At 34.0% G+C, this 22462-nt stretch overlaps 1 protein-coding gene across 1 annotated transcript in view; it reads left to right on the top strand.

The window, feature by feature from the left end:
• SCLT1 (sodium channel and clathrin linker 1) overlaps nucleotides 1–22462 on the top strand; it is a 254147-nt gene that overhangs the window by 47789 nt on the left and 183896 nt on the right. The window contains exons 3-5 of the mRNA XM_024745118.1: nucleotides 9442–9500; nucleotides 10027–10099; nucleotides 13195–13250. Of these exons, the coding sequence (XP_024600886.1) occupies nucleotides 9442–9500; nucleotides 10027–10099; nucleotides 13195–13250 (188 nt within the window). The remainder of the gene's footprint in view (nucleotides 1–9441; nucleotides 9501–10026; nucleotides 10100–13194; nucleotides 13251–22462) is intronic.

Below are 22462 nucleotides of genomic sequence, written 5' to 3'. Positions count from 1 at the left end.
TGTAAAATATCATATGAACAATAGTAATTGTGGGGGGGGAGGAGATTACAAATTTAGGGTATTTAAAATGCATTTGAAATGAAGAGATCAACTTAAAACAGTCATGTGCATATATAGACTGCTGTACAAAAATGTCATGATAACTGAAAACCAAAAATCTATAATAGATAATACACACAAAAAGAAAATGGAATCCAAACATAACACTAAAGATAGTCATCAAATCACAAGAGAAGATAACAAAAGAAGAAAGTGGGGGAGAAAAGACCCCCAAAACAAATCCAAAATGATTAACAAATCATGGCAATAAGAGCATACCTATTTATAATTACCTTAAACGTAAACAGATTATAGGTTCCAACCAAAAGACACAGACTGAATGAATACAAAAACAAGACATATATATGCTGCCTACAGGAGAGTTACTTCAAATTTAGACACACACACAGACAAAGTGAGGGGATGAAAAAGGTATTCCATGCAAATGGAAATCACAAGAAAACTGGAGTAGCAATATTTATCAGAAAAAAAAAAAAGTCTTTAAAATGAAGACTGTTACAAGACCTAAAGGAGGAGACTGCATGATGATCAAGGGATCAATCCAAGAAGGTATAACAATTGTAAATATATGTGCACCCAACATAGGAGCACTTCAATATGTCAAATATTAACAGATATTAAAGGAACTATCAACAATAACACAATAATGGTAGGGGATTTTAACATCCAACTTATATCCATGGATGTAATCAATTAGAAACACAGGCCTTAAAATAACACATTAGACCAAATGGACTTGATATATAAATAGACCATTCCATCTGAAACCAGCAGAATACACATTCTTTTCAACTGCAACTGGAACATTCTCCAGGATAAATCATACTTGGCTACAAAACGAGCCTAGGTACATTTAAGAAAATTGAAATCCTATCAAGCATCTTTTCTGACCACAACACTATGAGACTAGAAATCAACTACAAGGAAAAAAAAAAGCAAAAGTCCACAAATACATGAAAACTAAACAATATTCTACCGAACAACCAGTTTATCCCTAAAGAAATCAGAGGAAATTAAAAAATACCTAGAGACAAATGAAAATGAAAACATGCTGATCCAAAACCTATTAGACATAGCAAAAGTATTTCTAGGAGGGATGTTTTTAGTGATGTAAGCTTACCTCAAGAAACAAGAAAAATCTCAAACAACCTAACTTTATAACTAAAGGAACTAGAGAAAGAAGAACAAACAAAACCCAAAGTTAGTAGAGGGAAAGAGATCATAAAGATCACAAAAAATAAATGAAATAGAGACTGAAAAAAAAAAGCAGTAGGAAAGATCAACGAAACTAAAAGCTGGTCTTTGAAAAAGATAAAATTGATAAACCTTTAGCCAAACTCATCAGGAAAAAAAAGGGAGAGAGTGCAAATTAATAAAATCAGAAATGAAAAAGAAGGTACAACTGACACTATAAAAATACAAAGGATTATAAGAGACTACCATGAGCAACTATTTTCAATAAAATGGACAACCTAGAAGAAATGGACAAATTCTTAGAAAAGGTACAGTCTGAGACTGAACCAGGAAAAAAGAGAAAATATGAACAAATTACCAGTACAGAAATTGAATCAGTAATTTAAAAACTACCAACCAATAGAAGTCCAGGACCAGATGGCTTCAAAATTGAATTCTACCAAACATTTAGAGAATAGTTAACACCTGTCCTTTTGAAACTATCCCAAAGAATTGCAGAGAAAGGAACACTTCGAACTCATTCTATGAGGCCACCATCACCCTGATACCAAAACCAGACAAAGATATCACGAAAAATGAAAATTACAGGCCATTATCCCTGAAGAACATTGATGCAAAATTCCTCAACAAAATACTAACAAACTGACTCCAACAATACATTAAAAGGATCATACTCCATGATCAACTAGGATTTATCCCAGGGATGCAAGGATTTTTTGATATCCTCAAATCAATCAATGATATGCACCACATTAGCAATTTGAAGAACAAAAACCATATGAACACATCAACAGATGCAGAAAAACTGTTGATGAAATTCAACATTCATTTATGATAAAAAAAAAAACAACTCTTCAGAAAATGGGCATAGAAGGAACACACCTCAACATAATAAAGGCCATATGACAAACCCACAGCTAACATCATGCTCAGTGTTAAAAAGCTGAAAGCATTTCATCTACAGTCAGGAACAAGGATGCCCACTCTCACCACTTTTATTCAAAATACTATTAGAAGTCCTAGTCTAGCCACAGCAATCAGAGAAGACAAGAAGTAAAGGAATCCAGATTGGAAAGGAAGAAGTAAAACTGTCACTGTTTGTAGTTGATATGGTGATAAGAAAATCCTAAAGATGCCACCAGAAAATTAGAGCTCATCAATGAATTTGGTAAAGTCATAGAATACAAAATTAACATAAAAATAAGCAAAATTAATATACAGAAATCTGTTGCATTTCTATACACTAACAATGAAATATCAGGAAGAGAAATTAAGGAAACAGTCCCATTTTCCATCATATGAAAAAGAATAAAATATCCAGGAATAAACCTACTTGAGGCAAAAGACCTGTTTTTGTATGGGAAGAATCAATATTGGTAAATGACCATACTACTCAAGGCAATCTACAGATTCAGTGCAATCCCTATCAAAATACCAGTGGCATTTTTCACAGAATTGGAACAAAAATTTAAAAATTAGAGTGGAAACACAAAAGACCCTAAATAGCCTAAACAATATTGAGAAAAATGGAGTGGGAGGAATCACACTCCCTGACTTCAGACTATACTAAAAAGCTACAGTAAACAAAACAGTATGGTACTGGCACAAAAGCACCCAAAGATCAATAGAACAGAATAAACCCAGAAATAAACCCACGCACTTATAGTCAGCTAATCTATGACAAAGGTGGCAAGAATATACAATAAAGAAAAGACAGTCTATTCAATAAGTGGTGCTGGGAAAACTGGACAGCTACATGGAAAAGAATGAAGTATATGAAATATAGAATATCCTGTAACACAATACACAAAAAATAAACTCAAAATGGATTAAAGACCTAAATGTAAGGCCAGACACTATCAAACTCTTAGAGGAAAACATAGGCAGGACACTCTGTGACATAAATCACAGCAAGATGTTGTTTGATCCACCTCCTAGAGTAATGAAAATAAAAACAAAAATAAACAAATGGGGACTTCCTGGTGATCCAGCGGTTAAGACTCTGCACTCCCAATGCAGGGGGCCTGGATTCGATCCCTGGTCAGGTAATTGGATCCTGCATGATGCAACTAAGAGCCCGCACGCTGCAACTAAAAGATCCTGTATGCCACAACTAAAGATCCTGAATGCCACAACTAAAGATCCTGCATGTGGCAACAAAGATCCCGCATGCCAGAACTAAGACCTGGTGCAGCCAAATAAATAAATACTTAAAAAGAAGAAGAATAGTCTCTCAACAAATAAAATGAGGCTCCTTAAAAAAAAAGGAAGTCCCCTAATTAAACTTAAAAGTTTTTGTACACCAAAGGAAACCATACACAAAACAAAAAGACAAGCTATGGATTGGGAGGAAATATTTGCAAATGCTATTGCTGACAAGGGATTAATTTCAAAGTATACAAAGAGCTTATACACATCAGTATCAAAGAAAGACATACAACGCAATCAAAATACGGGCAGAATTCAAGGAAGACATGCAGATGGCCAATACACACATGAAAAGATGCTCAACATCGCTGGTTATCACAGAAATGGAAATTCACACTACACTGAGGTATCACCTCACACCAGTCAGAATGGTCATCATTAAATAGTCTACAAATAACAAATGCTGGAGGGCGTGTGGAGAAAAGGGAACGCACCTAAACTTTTGGTGGGAATGTAAAGTGGTGCATTCACTGTGGAAAACAGTATGGAGATTCCTTAATAAACTAAAAATAGAGTTACTATATGATCCAGCATTCCCACTCCTGGGCATATATCTACAGAAAACTCTAATTCAAAAGGATACATGCAGGAACTTCCTTGATGGTTCAGTAAGTAAGACTCCATGCTCCCAATGCAGGGGGCCCAGGTTCAATCCCTGGTCGGGGAACTAGATCCTGCAGGCTTGCCGCAACTAAGAGTCCACATGCCTCAACTAAGAAGTCCGCACACCGCAACTAAGAAAACTGCATGCGGGCTTCCGTGGAGGCGCAGTGGTTGAGAGTGCCTGCCGATGCAGGGGACATGGGTTTGTGCCCCAGTCTGGGAAGATCCCACTAAAAAAAAAAAAAAAAAAGAAAGAAAACTGCATGCTGCAACTAAGAAACTCGCATGCTGCAACTAAGGATCCTGCATGCTGCAACGAAGATCCCATGTGCCACAACTAAGATCCAGCACAGCCAAAATAAATATTTTTTTAAAAAGAAAAAAAAAACTAAACCAAAAGGATACATGCACCCCAATGTTCATAGCCACAGCATTTACAATAGCCATGGAAGCAACCTGAATGTCCATTGACAGAGAAATGGATAAAGAAAATGTGGTATATATATACACACACACACACACACATATACATAAAATGTGATAATACTCAGCCATAAAAAGAATGAAATAATGCCATTTGTAGCAACATGCATGGACCTAGAGATATCATACTTTAGTGAAGTAAGTCAGACAAAGACAGATACCATAAGATATCACTTATACATGGAATCTAAAAAAATGATATAAAGGAAGTTATTTACAAAACAGAAACCGACTCACATACATAGAAAATAAACTGAAGGTTACCAAAGGGGACAGGGATGGGGAGGGATAATTTAGGGATTTGAGATTAACACACACACACCCTTGTCAGTTGAATCATTGCAAATATTTTCTTCCAGTCTGTAGATTGTCTTTATTTTGTTGGTGATTTCTTTTGTTGTGCAAAAGCTTTTAAGTTTGATTAGGTCCCATTTGTTTGTATTTGCTTTTATTTCTGTTGTCTTGGTAGACAGACCTAAGAACCTCTTCCAACAAAAGTCCAGGACTGGATGGCTTCACTGGGGAATTCTCCCTAACATACAAAGAAGAACTTAAATGTATCCTTTTCAAACTATTCCAAAAGATTGAAGAGGAGAGAACAGTCTCAAAGTCATTCTGTGAAGCCACAATCACCCTAGTAACAAAACCAGACAGAGACACTGCAGAAAAAAGAATTACAGGCGAATATCTTTGACAAATATAAATGCAAAAATTGTCAGTGAAATATTAGCAAACTGGATCCAACAATACATAAAAAGGAGCATTCCGTGATGAAGTTGGGTTCATTCCAGGGTCACAAGGATGGTTCAATACACAAATCAATCAATATTATACACCATATTAATGAAAGCAAAGGCAAAAACCACATGATAATTTCAATAGATGCAGAAAAATTTGACAAAATTCAATATCCATTCATGATAAAAACTCACCAAAGTGGATTTAGAGGGAACATATCTCAACATAATAAAAGTTGCTTATGACAAACCCACAGCCAACATAATATTCAGTAGTGAAAAGCTGAAAGGCCCCCCAATAAATTCAGATTTAAGACAAGATGCCCATTCTCACCACTGTTATTCTACATAGTATTGCAAATCCTAGCCACAGCAATCAGACAAGAAAAGTAAATAAATTTTATCCAAATTGGAAGGGCAGAACTTAAAACATCACTATTTGCAGATGATATGATACTCTATTTCGAGTACCCTAAAGTCTCCACGTAAAACCTATTCAGTACTAATAAATGAATTGAGCGAAGTAGCAGTCTACAAGATTATATACGGAAATCTGTTGCTTTTCTTTACACTAACAATAAAATATCAGAGAAAGTGTAAAAACAATCCCATTTAAAATCACATCAAAAAGAAAAAAGTATTGATACCTAGGAGTAAACTTAACCAAGGAGCTGAAAACTATATAACATTGATAAAGGAAATTGAAGGTAATTCAAAGAAAAGGGAAGATATCTCATGCTCTTGGATTGGAAGAATTAATATTGTTAAAATGGCCATACTACCCAAAGCAATCTACAGATATAATGTGACCCCTATCAAAATATCCATGACATTTTTCACCAAACTAGAACAAATAATCGTAAAATATATATGGAACCACAAAAGACCCCGAATTGCCACAGCAATCCTGAGGAAAAAGAATAAAGCTGGAGGCATAACCCTTCCAGACTTCAGATCAATGGATCTTTAGAATAGAGAGCCAAGAATTTAACTCACACACCTATGGTCAGTTAACCTCTGACAAAGGAGGCAGGAATGTACAATGGAGCAATGACAGTCTCTTTAGCAAATGGTGTTGAGAAAGCTGGACAGCTACATGTAAGTCACTGAAATTGGTGCACTGCCTCATACCATATACAAAAATGGTTTAAAGACCTAAATTTAAGACATGACACCATAAAACTTGTAGAAGAGAACATAGGCAGAGCATTCTTAGACATAACTGATAGCAATATTTTCTTAGATCATTCTGCCAATGTAAAAGAAATAAAAGCTAAGGTAAATGAATGGGACCTAATAAAACTTACAAGCTTTTGCATAGCAAAGGAAACCGTAAACAAAATGAAAAGACAACCTACCAACTGGGAGAAAATATTGGCAAATGATGCGACTGACAAGGGCTTAATTTCCATAATATACAAGCAGCTCATACAACTCAATAACAAAAAAATAAATAACCCAATCAAAAACTGGGCACAAGACCTAAACAGACATTTCTCCTAAGAAGACTTACATGTGGCCAACAGGCTCATGAAAAAATGCTCACCATCACTTATTATCAGAAAGATGCAACTCAAAACCACAAAGAGATGTCACCTCACACTGGTCAGAATGGGTATCATCAAAAACTGTACAAATAATAAATGCTGGAGAGGGTGTGGAGAAAAGGGAACCCTCCTACACTATTGGTGGGAAGGTAAATTGGTGTAGTCACTATGGAAAACAGTATGGAGTTTCCTTAAAAATCTAAAAATAGAGTTACCATCTGCTGCAGCAATCCCATTCCTTGGTATATATCCAGAAAAGATGAAAACTGTATTTCAAAAAGATACATGCACCCCTATGTTCATAGCAGCACTATTTACGATAGCCAAGACATGGAAACAACCCAAGGGCCCATTAACAGATGATTGGTCTAAGAATATGTAGTATAAATATACAGTGGAATATTAACTCACTCATAAAAAAGAATGAAATATTGCTATTTGCAGCAACATGGATGGACCTATAGAATATCATACTTTAGTGAAGTAAGTCAGACATGTATCATATGATACCACTTGTATGTGGAATCTAAAAATACAAATGAATTTATATACAGACAGAAACGAACTCTCAAACATAGAAAACAAACTTATTGTTACCAAAGGGGAGATAAGGAGGGGGAGGGAAGAACTAAGAATTTGGGATTAACAGGTACAAACTACTATTTGTAAAATACATAAGGAACAAGAATGTACTGTATAGCGCTGGGAACTATATTCAGTATCTTGTAATAACCTACAATGAAAAGTAATCTGAAATGTATATATATGAAATAACTGAATCACTTTGCTATACACCTAACTCAGTACTGTGTACAGTACTTACACAATAAGTCAACTATACTTTATTTTTTAAAAAAATCCCTTTGAATCTGTCTGTCCTTCCCTCTGTCCCATTCCCTTCCTTCTACACCTAGAAGGTAACCCCTTTTTTGGTGATATATCCATGTTGATACATATGTCTTGCTAATCCTTTGACCTACTTATGAGATCCTATTGTATTATTTTTCATTTATCCTATTTTTTTTTAATTACAGTAAAAGCTCCACTGAAAGTTCTTATACATCTCCTTGTGTTTTGAATGTTTCTGCATACTTTATAATAGTTACTGTGTTTTTTGGTCATGTTAAAATTATACTGTCCTCTTAACCTTGCTTATGGTGTCATTAGTTGTATAGAAGTTTTAAATTTGGATATTGTAAAATATGTTATTTCTTCCGTTTATAGATTTTACTACTTATGTTTTTCAGCTAGAAAATGTATTTTGAGTGAGAGTATGCCAGGCACTGCTTGGAATATTGGTGAACAAAGCAGACAATAGTCTCTGCATTTTTAGAGCTTAAGAAAGCTTTCTGTATCTCAAGGTCAATAATACATTTTCTTTAAATAGTTGTTAAATTTTTAAAACATTTGGATCTTTAATCTATCTGTAATTTTCTTTCCATTTAGTGTGTGCTGGGATCTAATTTTACTTTTTTACCAAACACTATTAGTTGAAAAGCAGTACTTTGTCCATTTATTATAGTTATAATTCCACTTCTTTTATATACTGCATACCCATAAATACTTGAATCTATTTCTGAATTTTCTGTACTGTTCTGTTTGTTACTGTGTCTGAACCATATTGTTTTAATTACTCTAGCATTATAGTGTTTTGTCATGTAGAGCAAGTTCTCCCTCTTTTTTTTTTTTGGCCAGATTATCTTGGCTATTCTTGCACATTTACTCAAACATAGGAACTTTACCATCTGTTTAAGATCAAGTTTCATAAATTATTCTATTGGATTTCTTTTTTGGAATTGCATTGTACCTGCAGTGAATTTTAAGAAACAGATACACTTATAATACTGACTGTTCCACATATGAATATGGTATAGAACCCTGTTTATTTAGATCCTTTATGTCCTTCAGTAAATATTTTATTAAAGTTATTGCAACATTTTTTTTTGTTTTATTCTCAAGTACTACCTTTTCTTATAGTAGTGAATACCATATTTTTTCCTATCACATTTTCTGATTATTGCTGGTATTTGGGAAAGCAGCTGTTTTTTTTTATGTTTGATCTTCTATCTGGTGACTTGGTGTACTCTGTTCTTAGTCCTAATAATTGGTAGATTATAGAGAGAGTTTTCTAGGTAAATGGTCAAATTGTAGATGAGAATAGTATTGTATGTTCCTTTTCAACCTTTAGATCTCCAACCCCCTGTCCCTGCAGCAGATTCCACTGATTGGAACCTTTAGTACAATGCTGAGTTTTAGCAGTGATAGTGAGCAGCCTTGTTTTATTACTGAATTTCGTGCAGTGCTTCTGATGTTCCACTATGAAGAATAGTAATTGATGTAGGTTTTTGGTAGATGTTCTTTATCAATCGAGAAATTTCTTCCTATTTCTATTTGCCAAGAGTTTTATTATGTATGGGTGTTAAAATTTACTGAATACATTTTCGGCATCAACTAATATAACTTTTTTTTTCTCTTTCCCTCTTGTGTAATTGCAGTGACAGATTTAAGGTTATAAAATGTTTACTTGTATTTAATTTTAAACTACTGTCAGTTTTGACTAGAAAGATGTAAGAAAACAAAATTTTAATATGCAGTATTTTCTGTTATAGAAATCTGTCTTCAAAGGAGTTGCAGGTGACACAGTAGAAAACTCAGTAGTTGACCAAAGGTAAGGTTGAATTACCAGAAAAATATTATTTTCTTAATTATGTTTAATTATTGTTAATTTTTTAGTATTAGGAATGTTTATTTTATATTCTGCTATAATTAGGTTTAAATGATCTGTCATTGAATTGACAAGGGGAAAAAAGCCAGTATTATTGTCTATAATAGTGGTTCTCAACTGAGTGATTTTTGCTTCCCTTCCCTCCCCAGATATTTGACAATGTCTAGAAACATTTTTGCTTGTCACAATTGTGGAGGGTAAGGGTGCTAGTGGCATCTAATGGGTAGAGGCCAGGAATGCTACTAAACATCCTACAGTGCACAGGTCAGCCCCCAACAACAAAAAATTATTCAGCCTAAAATATTAATTGAGCTAAGGTTGAGAACCTCTGGTTTAGGAAAAAGGCAAAGTATTGATTGCTATGGAGAAAATTAACAAAAATTTTGATGTTTAATTTATTTCATGTTACATATTTATTAAACTAGATTAAAAAGAATATGTATCTTTTTAACTTTGAAATTTTCTTTAGCTTTTTAGTTCCTCTTATTACTGAGTATGATAAGCATCTGGAAGAGCTAAATGGGCAGCTGAAATATTATCAGGTATGGAATCATAGCTATCAACCATTTGGTAATATTTTCTTATTAAAAAAAGAAAAAATAGACTCCCTTTCTTTACAAAAACATTGATGGAAGAAAATGTTTACCTGTAATCAATTTACATGTTATTTTCTGGTGTACAGCAAAGTGATTCAGTTATACACATTTACACATTTATATGTGTGTGTGTATATATATATGTATTCTTTATCAGATTCTTTTCCATTATAGGTTAGTACAAGATATTGAATCTAGTTCCCTGTGCTATACAGTAGGTCCTTGTTGTTTATCTGTTTTATATATAGTAGTGTGTATCTGTTAATCCCCAACTCTTAATTTATCCCTGCCTCCTCTTTTCCCCTTTGGTAACCATAAGTTTGTTTTCTACTTCTGTAAGTCTGTTTCTGTTTTAAGTATAATTTTTTTTTTTAGATTTTACATATAAATGATATCATATGATATTTGTCTTTCTCTGACTTACTTTACTTAGTATGATAATCTCTAGGACCATCCATGTTGCTGCAAATGCATTATTTCATTCTTTATGACTGAATAATATTCCATTGTGTATATGTACACCACATCTTTTTTACCCATTCATGTGTTGATAGACACTTAGGTTGCTTCCAACTGTTGGCTATTGTAAATAGTGCAGCTCTGAACATTGGGGTGCATGTATCTTTTTGAATTAGAGTTTTTGTCTTTTCCGGATATATACCCAGGAGTGGGATTGCTGGATCATATGGTAACTCTGCTTTTAGTTTTTTAAGGAACCTCAATACTGTTTTCCAGTTTACATTCCCACCAACAGTGTAGGAAGGTTCCCTTTTCTCCACACCCTCTCCAGTATGTATTGTTTGTAGACTTTTCGATGATGGCCATTCTGACCAGTCTGAGGTGATACTTCACTGTGGTTTTGATTTGCATTTCTCTAATAATTAATGATGTTGAGCATCATTTCATGTGCCTGTTGGCCATCTGTATGTCTTCTTTGGAGAAATGTCTATTTAGATCTTCCCCCCATTTTCTGATTGGGTGGTTGTTTTTTTGCTGTTGAGCTGTATGAGCTGTTTGTTTAAATTTTTTAATTGATAAAGAACAACAGAAAGCTCTCTTTTGCACAAATGGTATTTTGCTTTTATTTTTAGGACTAGTGAGCCTAAAGTTTCTGCTGAATTCACTCTCTCAAAATTGCTATAATGACATATGGTTTGATTGTTATAAAATGGAATATCTAGTTACCTTGAAATTAAACTGTTTTAAATTTTAATTTTTTATAATTTACCTGATTCATATATGTCTTTAATCAGCTAGTTTACTAAGGTGTTTAACTTCGTTTTTCCATTTGACATTCTCCATCTAAGAGTGATTACTGGATTAATTTCAAGAGAGAGGAAGCTGTAGCAGAAAGCCTAAGGGGCAAGAATAGTTGCTACTTTTAGAGACAAAAAGATGTTGACAGCTACTTCTTAAAACACTTGCTCACATAGATATTATTGAGTAGCAGTAGCTCTTATGATTTATCTTATTGACCAGTCAAAAAATAGTATATCTTGAAAGCAGGAAAATATTCACAATAATTCTCTATATGAAAGTTTCTTCCAGAAAATGTAAATAATAGGGGAAAATTTGATGATAAGAAAGGTACTGCTGAATTTTTGTTTTCTTTCAACGATTAAATGTTTTGAAATATTTTACAGTAAAGAATCTTTAGTGTTACTGTCATGATCCACCCTGAATCCTAGTTAATGCATATATCCTACCTAATTATTTGAATAATATTTTTCAAGATACGCTGACATTTTTGTAATTTTTAAAGATTGATTTTTAAAAAAATAATTACAAAATGGGGATAATTGCTACAATAAAATCCAAACCTCTTAGTCTGCATGGCATTCAAGCAAGACCTGCCACCTGCCTTTCCAGTTTTACCTCTCATTGCATAGCTCCATGTGTGGTCAGTTCTCAGTTATCTGGTAGTGAATTCATTCATTTTGATTTAATTGTGATTCAGGCACAGCAGGGACCTGGGAAAGGTTCACCTTTCAAGCCGGCTTTGTAGTTATAATTGGCTGTTACTGTTTTCCTAGGGGAAGCTTCCTTGAGCTTCTCTAGTTGAAAGGGAGAGAGAAAGGCTTGGAGGATTGCCTGTTCCACCCTTCCCTTGCCAGGTTCACTCCAGGATTGGCTCTTCTCCTTTAGCCTGGGGTACCCAATCAAGAGTAATCGACAGATCATGAATTGATTGCAGTTTTGTTTTAAGTATGATTTTACATGGCCTCCTTCCTGATCTCCACTTGCTCGTTTACTCTTACTGAGAACTGATGACTATGCCTGTGTTGTCTAATATTTTTTGCTTCTTTGCTTTTACTCATATTTCACCCTACTTGAAATGCCCTTTCTTTCCTGTTGAAATCTTACAATCCCTTTAACCCCTCAGAGAAAATTAAAAATACCTTCATTTCATTCCCTTTACAGTATATATTTTATTCGTATTGGTATTTTAGTTAGTGATTTTTTTTTTTTTTTACCATCTTTCCTACTAATGTATGTGTTAGTGACCACATTGGTTTACTGTAGCAGCCTTGTGTAGTGCAGAGAGTTTATACAACTAAACAAGGTGGTCAATCAGAGACTGAATGAATTATTGCTAAAGAAGATCTTTATTTGCTTTTTTCGCCATTAACATTTTACTTCTTGAAATTCAAGCACTTACATGGGCTTCACCTAAACTAAGATGAAAAACGATATATATTCAAGGTCTAGGGATCATCGGATATTTCTTACAGTGACATATTAAGGAATATCTTACATCTCTTTTCCTATAAACATCTCTAAATATAGGAATTACATTTTAACATATTTATTAATATGTTATATAAAATATTTTTACTTATATTCTATTCAAAATGTTCTATTACGTTCTGTGTATCATTAAAATATCTATATTTAATATTGCTTGTTAGAAGTGAAGAATAATTGTTTCTTATCTGTAGACTAGTGTCATAGAATCCGATTGCTTGCATATGAATGAACTACTTAATATAAATCTAATTGTCTGGAAAATGTTTTTCTGCAACCATATTTTATTCTTTCAGAAACAGATGGGTGAGATGAAACTACAGCTTGAAAATGTCATCAAGGAAAATGAAAGGTAGATCAATTAACTACTGATTATCTTATTGTTGTCTTAGGTAACTTTTATTATTGTTATTTGGTATTTTATTCATGGAGTGTACTGGTTATGAGTGTGGACGCTAGGGCCTGATTTCCTTTTTGACTCCTGGCTCCATTGCTTATTAGCTATATGACCTTGGACAAGTTAACCTCTGTGTGCTTTAGGGTTTCCTCATCTATAAGTGGGAGACAATAACAGAACCTATTTCTTAGAGCTGACTGTAAGGGATAAAGTAATTGCTTAAAATAGGGTACATGATAAGCACCTTATAAATATTAGCAATCATGAATAGTATAGTATAGAATATATATTATATTAGGAAACATACTGATAAAATGGAAACCTGTCAACCCACCATCCAGTTAAGAGCTAAAATGTTATCAATACTGGTGCACTTATCCATGTTTTCCTTCCCTATCCCATGCCCCTCCTTCCCTCTGCCAGCGGTTAATACTGTCTTGAATTTTTATCGTTCCCTTGCTTTTTAAAATTTTTGTAGGTATGTGTATTCCTAATGATATATTATTTAGTTTTGCATTTTTAAAAACTTCCAAAAGTAGTATTATTTAGTCTTCTGAGACTTACTTTTTTTCCACTCAATATCATGCATAAGCAGAAGAGTTTCAGGGTTGGGTCATAGGCTATGTGAATATTCAATTTTGCAATATATTGCCAACCTAATTTCCAAAGTGGCTATACCAATTTACATTCCCCCCAGTGATATTTATGAGTTCTTATTGATTTGTATATTTTATCAGCAATTGCTCTTACCAGGTTTCTTAATTTTTGTTATTTTGAGTCCTAAATGGTATTTCATTGTGGTTTTAACTTACATTTTCCTGAATATCAATATGGTTAACCATTTTTCATGTATTTATTTACCCGTGTGGTTTTCTCATGAAACGCTTGTTCATTTCTTTTTCCCATTTTCTCTTTATCTTTTCCTTAAATTGTCAAAGTACTTTATATAATCTGTATTCTGAATATTTGCTGGTGTGCTGATCAGTGTAAACAGTAACCATCATAGACACTTCAAACAAGAGGGGATTTAGTCACTTACAGTTAAGTACTATGTAGGTAAGATAATTGGTTTTAGAGTCATACCTTAGAGGCTGAAATTCTGAGGCCAGGAATTTATGCTGCTGCCACCATCTCTGTAGCTACCACTACAGCATCACTTCCATGGAGCTGAAAACTTGACACTGGAAAGTGGGGCGTGAGGTACTCACTTCAGGAGACACTCACGTCTATCAGTTTTGCTTGCCATCTGTCATACCTATAGAGGAATGTTCTCAGCTCACTTCTGCCTTCTATATCCCCTTCAAGTGCCCGTCACTGGTGAACCTTTAATTCTATCCACCACACCAGCTGCAAGGACATCCGGGAAACATAGTTTTAGACTTTCAGCCATTATGAAAGTTGCTGGGATGTGGAAAGGGATGGGAATGAATAATGAGTGCCAATGGCGCATTCAATGTGCTAGACAATAGGTATGTTTCAGATATCTGTTCCCAGGTTGTGATATGTTTGAGCAACAGAAATTTCTTTTCCTTTTTTTTTTTTTTTTTTTAATTTTGAGGTAGTTGAATATATCAGTCTTCTTATGGTTGTTGGTCTTTGTGTATAACAAATCCTCTCTTAGCCTGTGGTCCTAAAGATCTTCTCTTACATTTTCTTCTAAAAATGTTCAGAGTTTTATTCTATCCCAAGTTTAACTTTTAAAGGTCATGCAACTGGACTGAGACCTGATATATCTTTTGTTGTCGCCTTACAAAACAAAACCAAAAAATGAAGAAATACATTTTTTTTTGGTTTTAAATTCATTTAAAGCATAAGCTCTTTTTAAGTTTGGCATTCCTTTGTTTGCATTCTTCTATGTAAATCTCTTAATTGGATTTTCAGTTTTTCTCATTTATTTGTGTTTTTTCCCATGGGAAAGTTTTTCTAACTTTAACTTTTTATGATTTACTGTTCTTTCTCAAAAATCTTCCTATTAAAGACTATTGCTAAGATTTTTGAATCACCAGTGTATGTAAGTTAAGTTTGTATTTTAATGTATTGGAGATAATACGGTGTTATATGATTGAGCTAATGATTTTGTTGTTTCCTATATTTGACTCCATACTCTTCCTTTTATGTCCAGGCCTTTTGAAACCAGTCTTTTAAAAATCTGCCCTTAAAAAAAATAAATAAATAAAATAAAATAAATAAATAAATAAAATAAAAAAAAGAAATCTGCCTTTACCTGTTTAATAGTACTGCAGTCATGGCTCATGAATGTATTTATTCTTAGTATAATAGGGAAATGGGAAAAATGGATTCTGAGCTTATTAAAAGGCACTTTTAGTAACTCGAAATGTCATCAGGTTTTAAAGTGAACTCTATTCCCTTAGGGCAACAACCTTCTTTTAAGTATTGCTGTTAAAGACTGCAAAATCAAAAAGAGCTTATCATTTTTAAGGAAAATACCTTAAATATGGTCAAGTCTGAATAATGGAAGCTAGCAGTAGCATGGATTATACAATAGTATGCAATTCCACATTATTGGGTTTTGGAAGCTTTTTAATACATTTGTGTATAGGTGAGTATTTTCTGGGAATTGATTACAAATAGAAAATAATGAAGTCATTTTATAAAATGAGACTTAGGAAAAGGTGAAAAGATATTCATTTTATCATCCTTCCCATTTTTAGTTTATTCCTTTAAACTCAGTTCATGTTTTTTATTTTGTTTTTGTCTCATTTTTTCTTTAATATCATATTTCCTCCTCATAACTTGCCAGAGGATGAAAATTGGATACGATAATTAAATGAGTGAATATGTATACAGCACTTCCTGGCACTAAGAAAATACTACCTTTTATTGTTATTATTTTTATTTTATTATTGAGGGTATGAAAGACATTATTTGTTGCCTCCCTAAGAGCTATTTTCCCTTCTTTCATATAACCCTGATTTTGTTCCAGTTGCATTGTGCTCAGCAGAGATGAGCTTCTTCCACAATCTCAGGTGATAAAACTTTGATTATAAACCAGTGCACATTTCTTTTTGCCAGGAATTGGTCTAAGAAGTATGAACATGTGACTCACTTGTACCCAGTGAAGTATAAGGGAGAGTCTGTCGTAGAGCCTCTGGGAAAGCTTTTTCTCCCTGATAAAAAGAGAGACTGGCAAGAAAAAAACTTAACCTCCTTCCTGTTCTTTGTCATTTTAGAAAGTGATATATGTTGAAGCTGCTATAGCCATTTTGTAACCATGAGAGTATGTATCAGAAACACAATGAGATTAGAAGAAGGGAAAGATGGGGAAGCCTTTAGTCCTTAAATTACATTATTGAACTGCTGAAACAAATCTAGAGCCACTTGCCTTCAGATTTAATATTTGGTGAGGTAATAGAGCATTCATTCAATCCTTCACAAATATTTATTGAGTACTTACTAAGTACCAAGCACTGTTCAAGTTTCTGGAATACATTAGTAAATAAAACCGACAAAAATCACTGTTGCTTGCAGTCAAAGTATAGTAACTAGTAGAGAGACTTAACGGCATCTGTCAGGGATTCAGAAACTACAGCTTGAGGGCCAAATCTGGCCTGCCACTTCTTTTGGTAAATAAAAGTTTATTAGATCACGGCCAGACTTGTTCATTTGTATACTGTCTATGGCAGCTTTTGCTCTACAATGATGGAGTTGAATAGTTGAGACAGAGACTAAATGGCCCACAAAACCTAGAATATTTGGTATCTGGGCCTTTACAGAAAAAGTTTCCTCTTCTCTGATACATGTAGCTATCTTTTGCTGCCCAATCTGTTAACTAGTCTTTGGTTCAACTGTCACCAAAAAGCTTTTTTGAAATTTATAACTGTCTTTACTTTTTAATTTAGGCATATATGTAGCTTTAGAGCACAGAAACAGAAAACTTCAACAGGAGTATAAAGTCAGTATTTGATAAATTAAAACAATTATATTTAGCATATTATTTATTTTACTAAGTTTGTAAGTTTTTGTTTTATGATAGTCTAATATATTTATCTTTTTAAGATTAAAACTAAATATTTATGATTTAGAAGATTTCAATAGCATTATAAAATAGAATTTTTTAGCACTATTTTCATTGATTTGTTCTTATTGACCAATGATAATTGAATAATAAAGATCAGAGTTGTAATTTAGGTTTGCTATCACCATCCCTAATTATTATATCATTAGTGTATGTTGATAATAGCCTATGAACACAGTATAGTCTATTTGAAAGTTGGGAGGAAGGAGTTCATGTGTATATTTATAAAAATAGTAATAAAGCCATTATTTTTCAGTACTTGTCCAAAGATGGTATTCTGTACCCCAAAACTTTATTTATATAATAGCAAAAGATGAATATATTTGATCTATTTTCCAATGAGAGAGTGAAAAGATATCTCGAATTACGTGCTAAACCCTGCTGTTCTGATGCTAATTTACACCATTATACTGTGAGGAAACCATCCCCAAAAGTTCACCCAAATCCTAAGCTTTCATTATAAAGTTTAATATTTCTCTCTTTAATAACCTTATATAAATTCAGAGGTACCTTGATTTCTGTATATGTCTCTGTTTATAATAAGTCTGTGTTTGTATATTTACATATATATATGCCTCTTACCATACCCTCCTTTGATGACTAGTCTCCAGTCAACACTGGCCGTCTTACTTTGTCTTTCTTAAAACTGGCAAACCAGTTTCCACCAGAAGACCTTTTGCTTCTTTCTTCTGCCTGGAATGTTATTCTCCAGACCTACACAGGACTGTCTCCTTCTCTTCAATCAGGCAGGCATTCCCTGACCACATTATCTAGTACTGTTCCTCCCTTCCCAACTTTCTGTTTTATATTATCCAATTTTATTTGTGGTACCTGTTACTACCTGAAATTATTTATTTGCTTGGTTATTATTTGTCTTATCTACTAGAATGTATCCTTCATGGAGCAGGGCCCTTGTCTATTCTGTTTACCACTGTATACCTAACACCTTTGAACAGTGCTTGATACATATTGAATGCTCAAAGAATATTTTTTGAGTGGATGATTGTAAATATTAGGAGCATAAACACATACATATATTCATATTTGGCTGTTTTTGCTTCAAGAAATAGAAACAGGTCATTCTGAGTAAATGGGAACGTATGATAAGGAGGAACATGGAATACAGCTAGAACTGGGAAACAATTAGGACCATCTCTGAGGATATGCTCCTCTTATCAGTTGTCTCATACAGCCTTAATTGTCCCCCTCAGTAATGGCACCCCTTTCCATGTAGCAGCTGCTCCTATTCTTCCAACGAAAAAGCTGATTCTCTCTGTTCTTTAGATCAAATCCTGAAGGTACCCATTCTTGTTACTTACTAATGGCCAACACTACTATTTTCAGTACGCTTCATGCCAGTCAGCGTATGATAGGGCTGCCCTTGAGAAATATGCAAAACTTTAATCATTGACTTCCCTCTGTAAAAAATAGCCTGCGCTATTCCCCAGAGCATGGGTTATGGTCAAGGATTACTTAAGTCTGCACATGGCAGACGGTGTTAACTATAACATGTCCAATATATACATTAGATTGTAATTGTTGGAGATATCACTCTGGCTGGAGACATCAGAGAAGGCTTAAGTGAGGGGATGAAATTTGAGCAGTCTTTAAGAATGAGTAGGAGTTCATCAAATGAAAAATCATATGTTTATTAAAACACAGATCATTTACTGTGGTTATATCTCAGCATATTTGTATAGGGGAATTAGGCATAAGACTGGGATGGTGGGCAGGGAGCAGATCATATAAGATCTTATATGCTCTGCTAAGAAATTTAAACTTGTCTTTCAGATGGCGTAGGGGGCTCTTCAAGGGCTTTTAGCAGAGGCGGAGGGTGCACTGTTGAAGGATCGGATTCAGTTACACTTTAGAACTTGAAAATTCCAAAATTTTCTGGAAAGAATATATATGATTCACTGTAGGAGCAGAAGAAGGGAAGCAACAATTCTAGTTATCAGACTGTTCAGTATTAATCCCCAAAAGAAACACTACACCATGGCAGGGATGTGGATACCTTCACTGAGGAAGCTTGGACTTAAGGATGAAAAATGTCTGTCAGGTGAGGGAAGGCATGTAGAGAGCTTGTACCAGGCAGTTGTCTAGAATGTTTTCTAATTGTATGTATTTGTCTTACTCTATCTTCTCTCTTACTCGACTGTAAGATTCCCTAACACTATTCCCCGTTCCCCTATTTTAAGATCTACAAAATTGGGATGTAGCAATAGTGAATGGCATGTCAAGATTAATAAGCAGCAATTTTTATTTTTAATAGTATGTAAAAGAATGGTGCATCTTACTATCAATGACAAATTCAATTCAAAGAAAGACTGGTTAGAAGTGTATTTGATTTGTCTTTGTCACCTCAGAGATCAAAACTTTATAAAGTCATCATGGCCAAAATTCTATTGCCTATTAATGCTAATTAGTTATAATTTCAGGACTGCAGTTACTGGCTGGGTGATTTTCCTGGTATTAATACTTTAATCTATCTGGAACTTAGTTTCTTTCTTTTTTTTTTTTTTACTGAAGTATAGTTGATTTACACTGTTGTGCCGATCTCTGCTGTACAGCAAAGTGACTCAGTTATACACATATATACATTCCTTTTTCGTATGTTATTTTCCATTATGGTTTATAACAGGATATTGAATATAGTTCCCTGTGCTATACATTAGAACCTTGTTGTTTATCCACTCTAAGTGTAATAGTTTTCATCTGCCAACCCCAAACTCCCAGTCTATCCCTCCCCCTTGGCAACCACAAGTCTGTTCTCTACATCTATGAGTCTGTTTCTGTTTTGTAGATAGGTTCATTTGTGCCATATTTTAGATTCCACATATAAGTGATGTCATATGGTATTTGTCTTTCTCTTTCTGACTTACTTCACTTAGTATCATAATCTCTGTTTGCATCCATGTTGCTGCAAATGGCATTATTTCATTCTTTTTTATGGCTAAGTAGTATTCCATTGTATATATGTACTACATCTTCTTTATTCATTCATCTGTTGATGGACATTTAGGTTGTTTCCATGTTTTGGCTATTGTGAATAGTGCTGCTATCAACATAGGGGTGCATGTATCCTTTTGAATTATAGTTTTGTCTGGATATATTCTCAGGAGTGGGATTGCTGGATCATATGGTTCATTCTATTTTTAGTTTTCTGAGGAACCTCCATACTGTTTTCCATAGTGACTGTACCAACATACATTCCCACCAACAATGTAGGAGGTGGAGCTCAGTTTCTTTTTTTTTTTTCTCCATGCAAATTATTCTTTATTTCTCCAAACACTCATACTTTCTTAGCATTCTGTCTGCTCACATTTTCCAACAGCCTGAGAACACCACCCACATCTCTATACATTAAACTTATACACATTCTTAGGAACCAATTTAAATATGATCTTTTCTGAAAAATCTTTGCACATTCCATTATAGTATTATTTTTAACATCTTTATTGGAGTATAATTGCTTTACAATGGTGTGTTAGTTTCTGCTTCATAACAAAGTGACTCATTATAATATTTTTGTACCTCGGTTAGGGCATTTATTACTTTTACTTTGGATTGCAGACACTTGCTTATGTATATGTACATTAAATCAATAAGACAATAATTCAAATCTGTTTCATGTCTTCTATTACTTAAATAGGTCTTTTTTTTAAATTAGTTATCTATTTTATACATATTAGTGTATATATGTCAATCCCAGTCTCCCAATTCATCCCCCCTCACCCCGCCTTCCCCCCTTAGTGTCCGTACGTTTGGATCTCAGTTTCTTAATCTATAAAATGAGAGATTTGGACTAGATTTCAGTTTTATTTTTTATATATTTTTATGATTATAGTAAGTGCTAGTTAAATATCTTTTGAAGTAATACTGCAAGTGGTAAGATAGAAAAATAAAAGCCATAAGTAACAACTTAAAAGGCATAGATATGTAGTAATTTAATGTAACGCATCATATTATATTTTAGGATAATATTTATTTTCATAAAGACTTTTTATCAGGAATATCTTATCTAATGAAACAGTCAACAGGAAGAGGTCAGAAACACTGTTACTTTTTTGATTTAGTACATTGTACCTAGCATAAAATATAGTACAAACCCTCTTTCTTTCTAGATTAATAGATGGTCTGCAGATTGAAAGAGGGAATAAAGTGGAGAATCATAAGACATACATAGAATACGTTAAAAATTTTTGACATTGACTTAATGTAAATGTGCACTTATTTAATCTTTTTTTATATAATGCCTAAGATCTTTACTTTGAGTAAGCCTACTAATTGTAGTTCTTCGTTGTCTTTTATACATAAACCATAAAGATAATTCATTCTTTATTTTTTATTTTTTTTTACATATTTATTGGAGTATAATCGCTTTACAATGCTGTGTCAGTTTCTACCTTATAACAAAGTGACACAGTTATACATATGTTCCCATATCTCTTCCCTCGTGCGTCTCCCTGCCTCCCAACCTCCCTATCCCACCTCTCTAGGTGGTAACAAACCACCAAGCTGATCTCCCTGTGCTATGCGGCTGCTTCCCACTAGCTATCTATTTTACATTTGGTAGTGTATATATGTCCTTGCCACTCTCTCACTTTCTCACAGCTTACCATTCCCCCTCCCCATATCCTCAAGTCCATTCTCTAGTAGGTCTGTGTCTTTATTCCCGTCTTACACCTAGGTTCTTCATGACATTTTTTTTTCTTAGATTCAATATATGTGTTAGCATACGGTATTTGTTTGTCTCATTCTGACTTATTTCACTCTGTATGACAGACTCTAGGTCCATCCACCTCACTACAAATAACTCCATTTCGTGTCTTTTTATGGCTCAGTAATATTCCATTGTATATATGTGCCACATCTTCTTTATCCATTCAACCGATGATGGACACTTAGGTTGTTTCCATGTCCTGGATATTGTAAATAGAGCTGCAGTGAACATTTTGGTACATGACTCTTCTTGAATTACAGTTTTCCTCAGGGTATATGCCCAGCAGTGGGATTGCTGGGTCGTATGGTAGTTCTATTTGTAGTTTTTTAAGGAACCGCCATACTGTTCTCCGTAGTGGCTGTACCAGTTCACATTCCCACCAGCAGTGCAAGAGTGTTCCCTTTTCTC

Source organism: Neophocaena asiaeorientalis, unplaced genomic scaffold, assembly GCF_003031525.2.
Source record: "Neophocaena asiaeorientalis asiaeorientalis breed wild unplaced genomic scaffold, Neophocaena_asiaeorientalis_V1.1 scaffold65, whole genome shotgun sequence".
Classification (NCBI taxonomy): domain Eukaryota; kingdom Metazoa; phylum Chordata; class Mammalia; order Artiodactyla; family Phocoenidae; genus Neophocaena; species Neophocaena asiaeorientalis.
The sequence above is the reverse complement of the archived record's forward strand: the minus strand, read 5'-3'. Positions and strand labels throughout refer to the sequence as shown.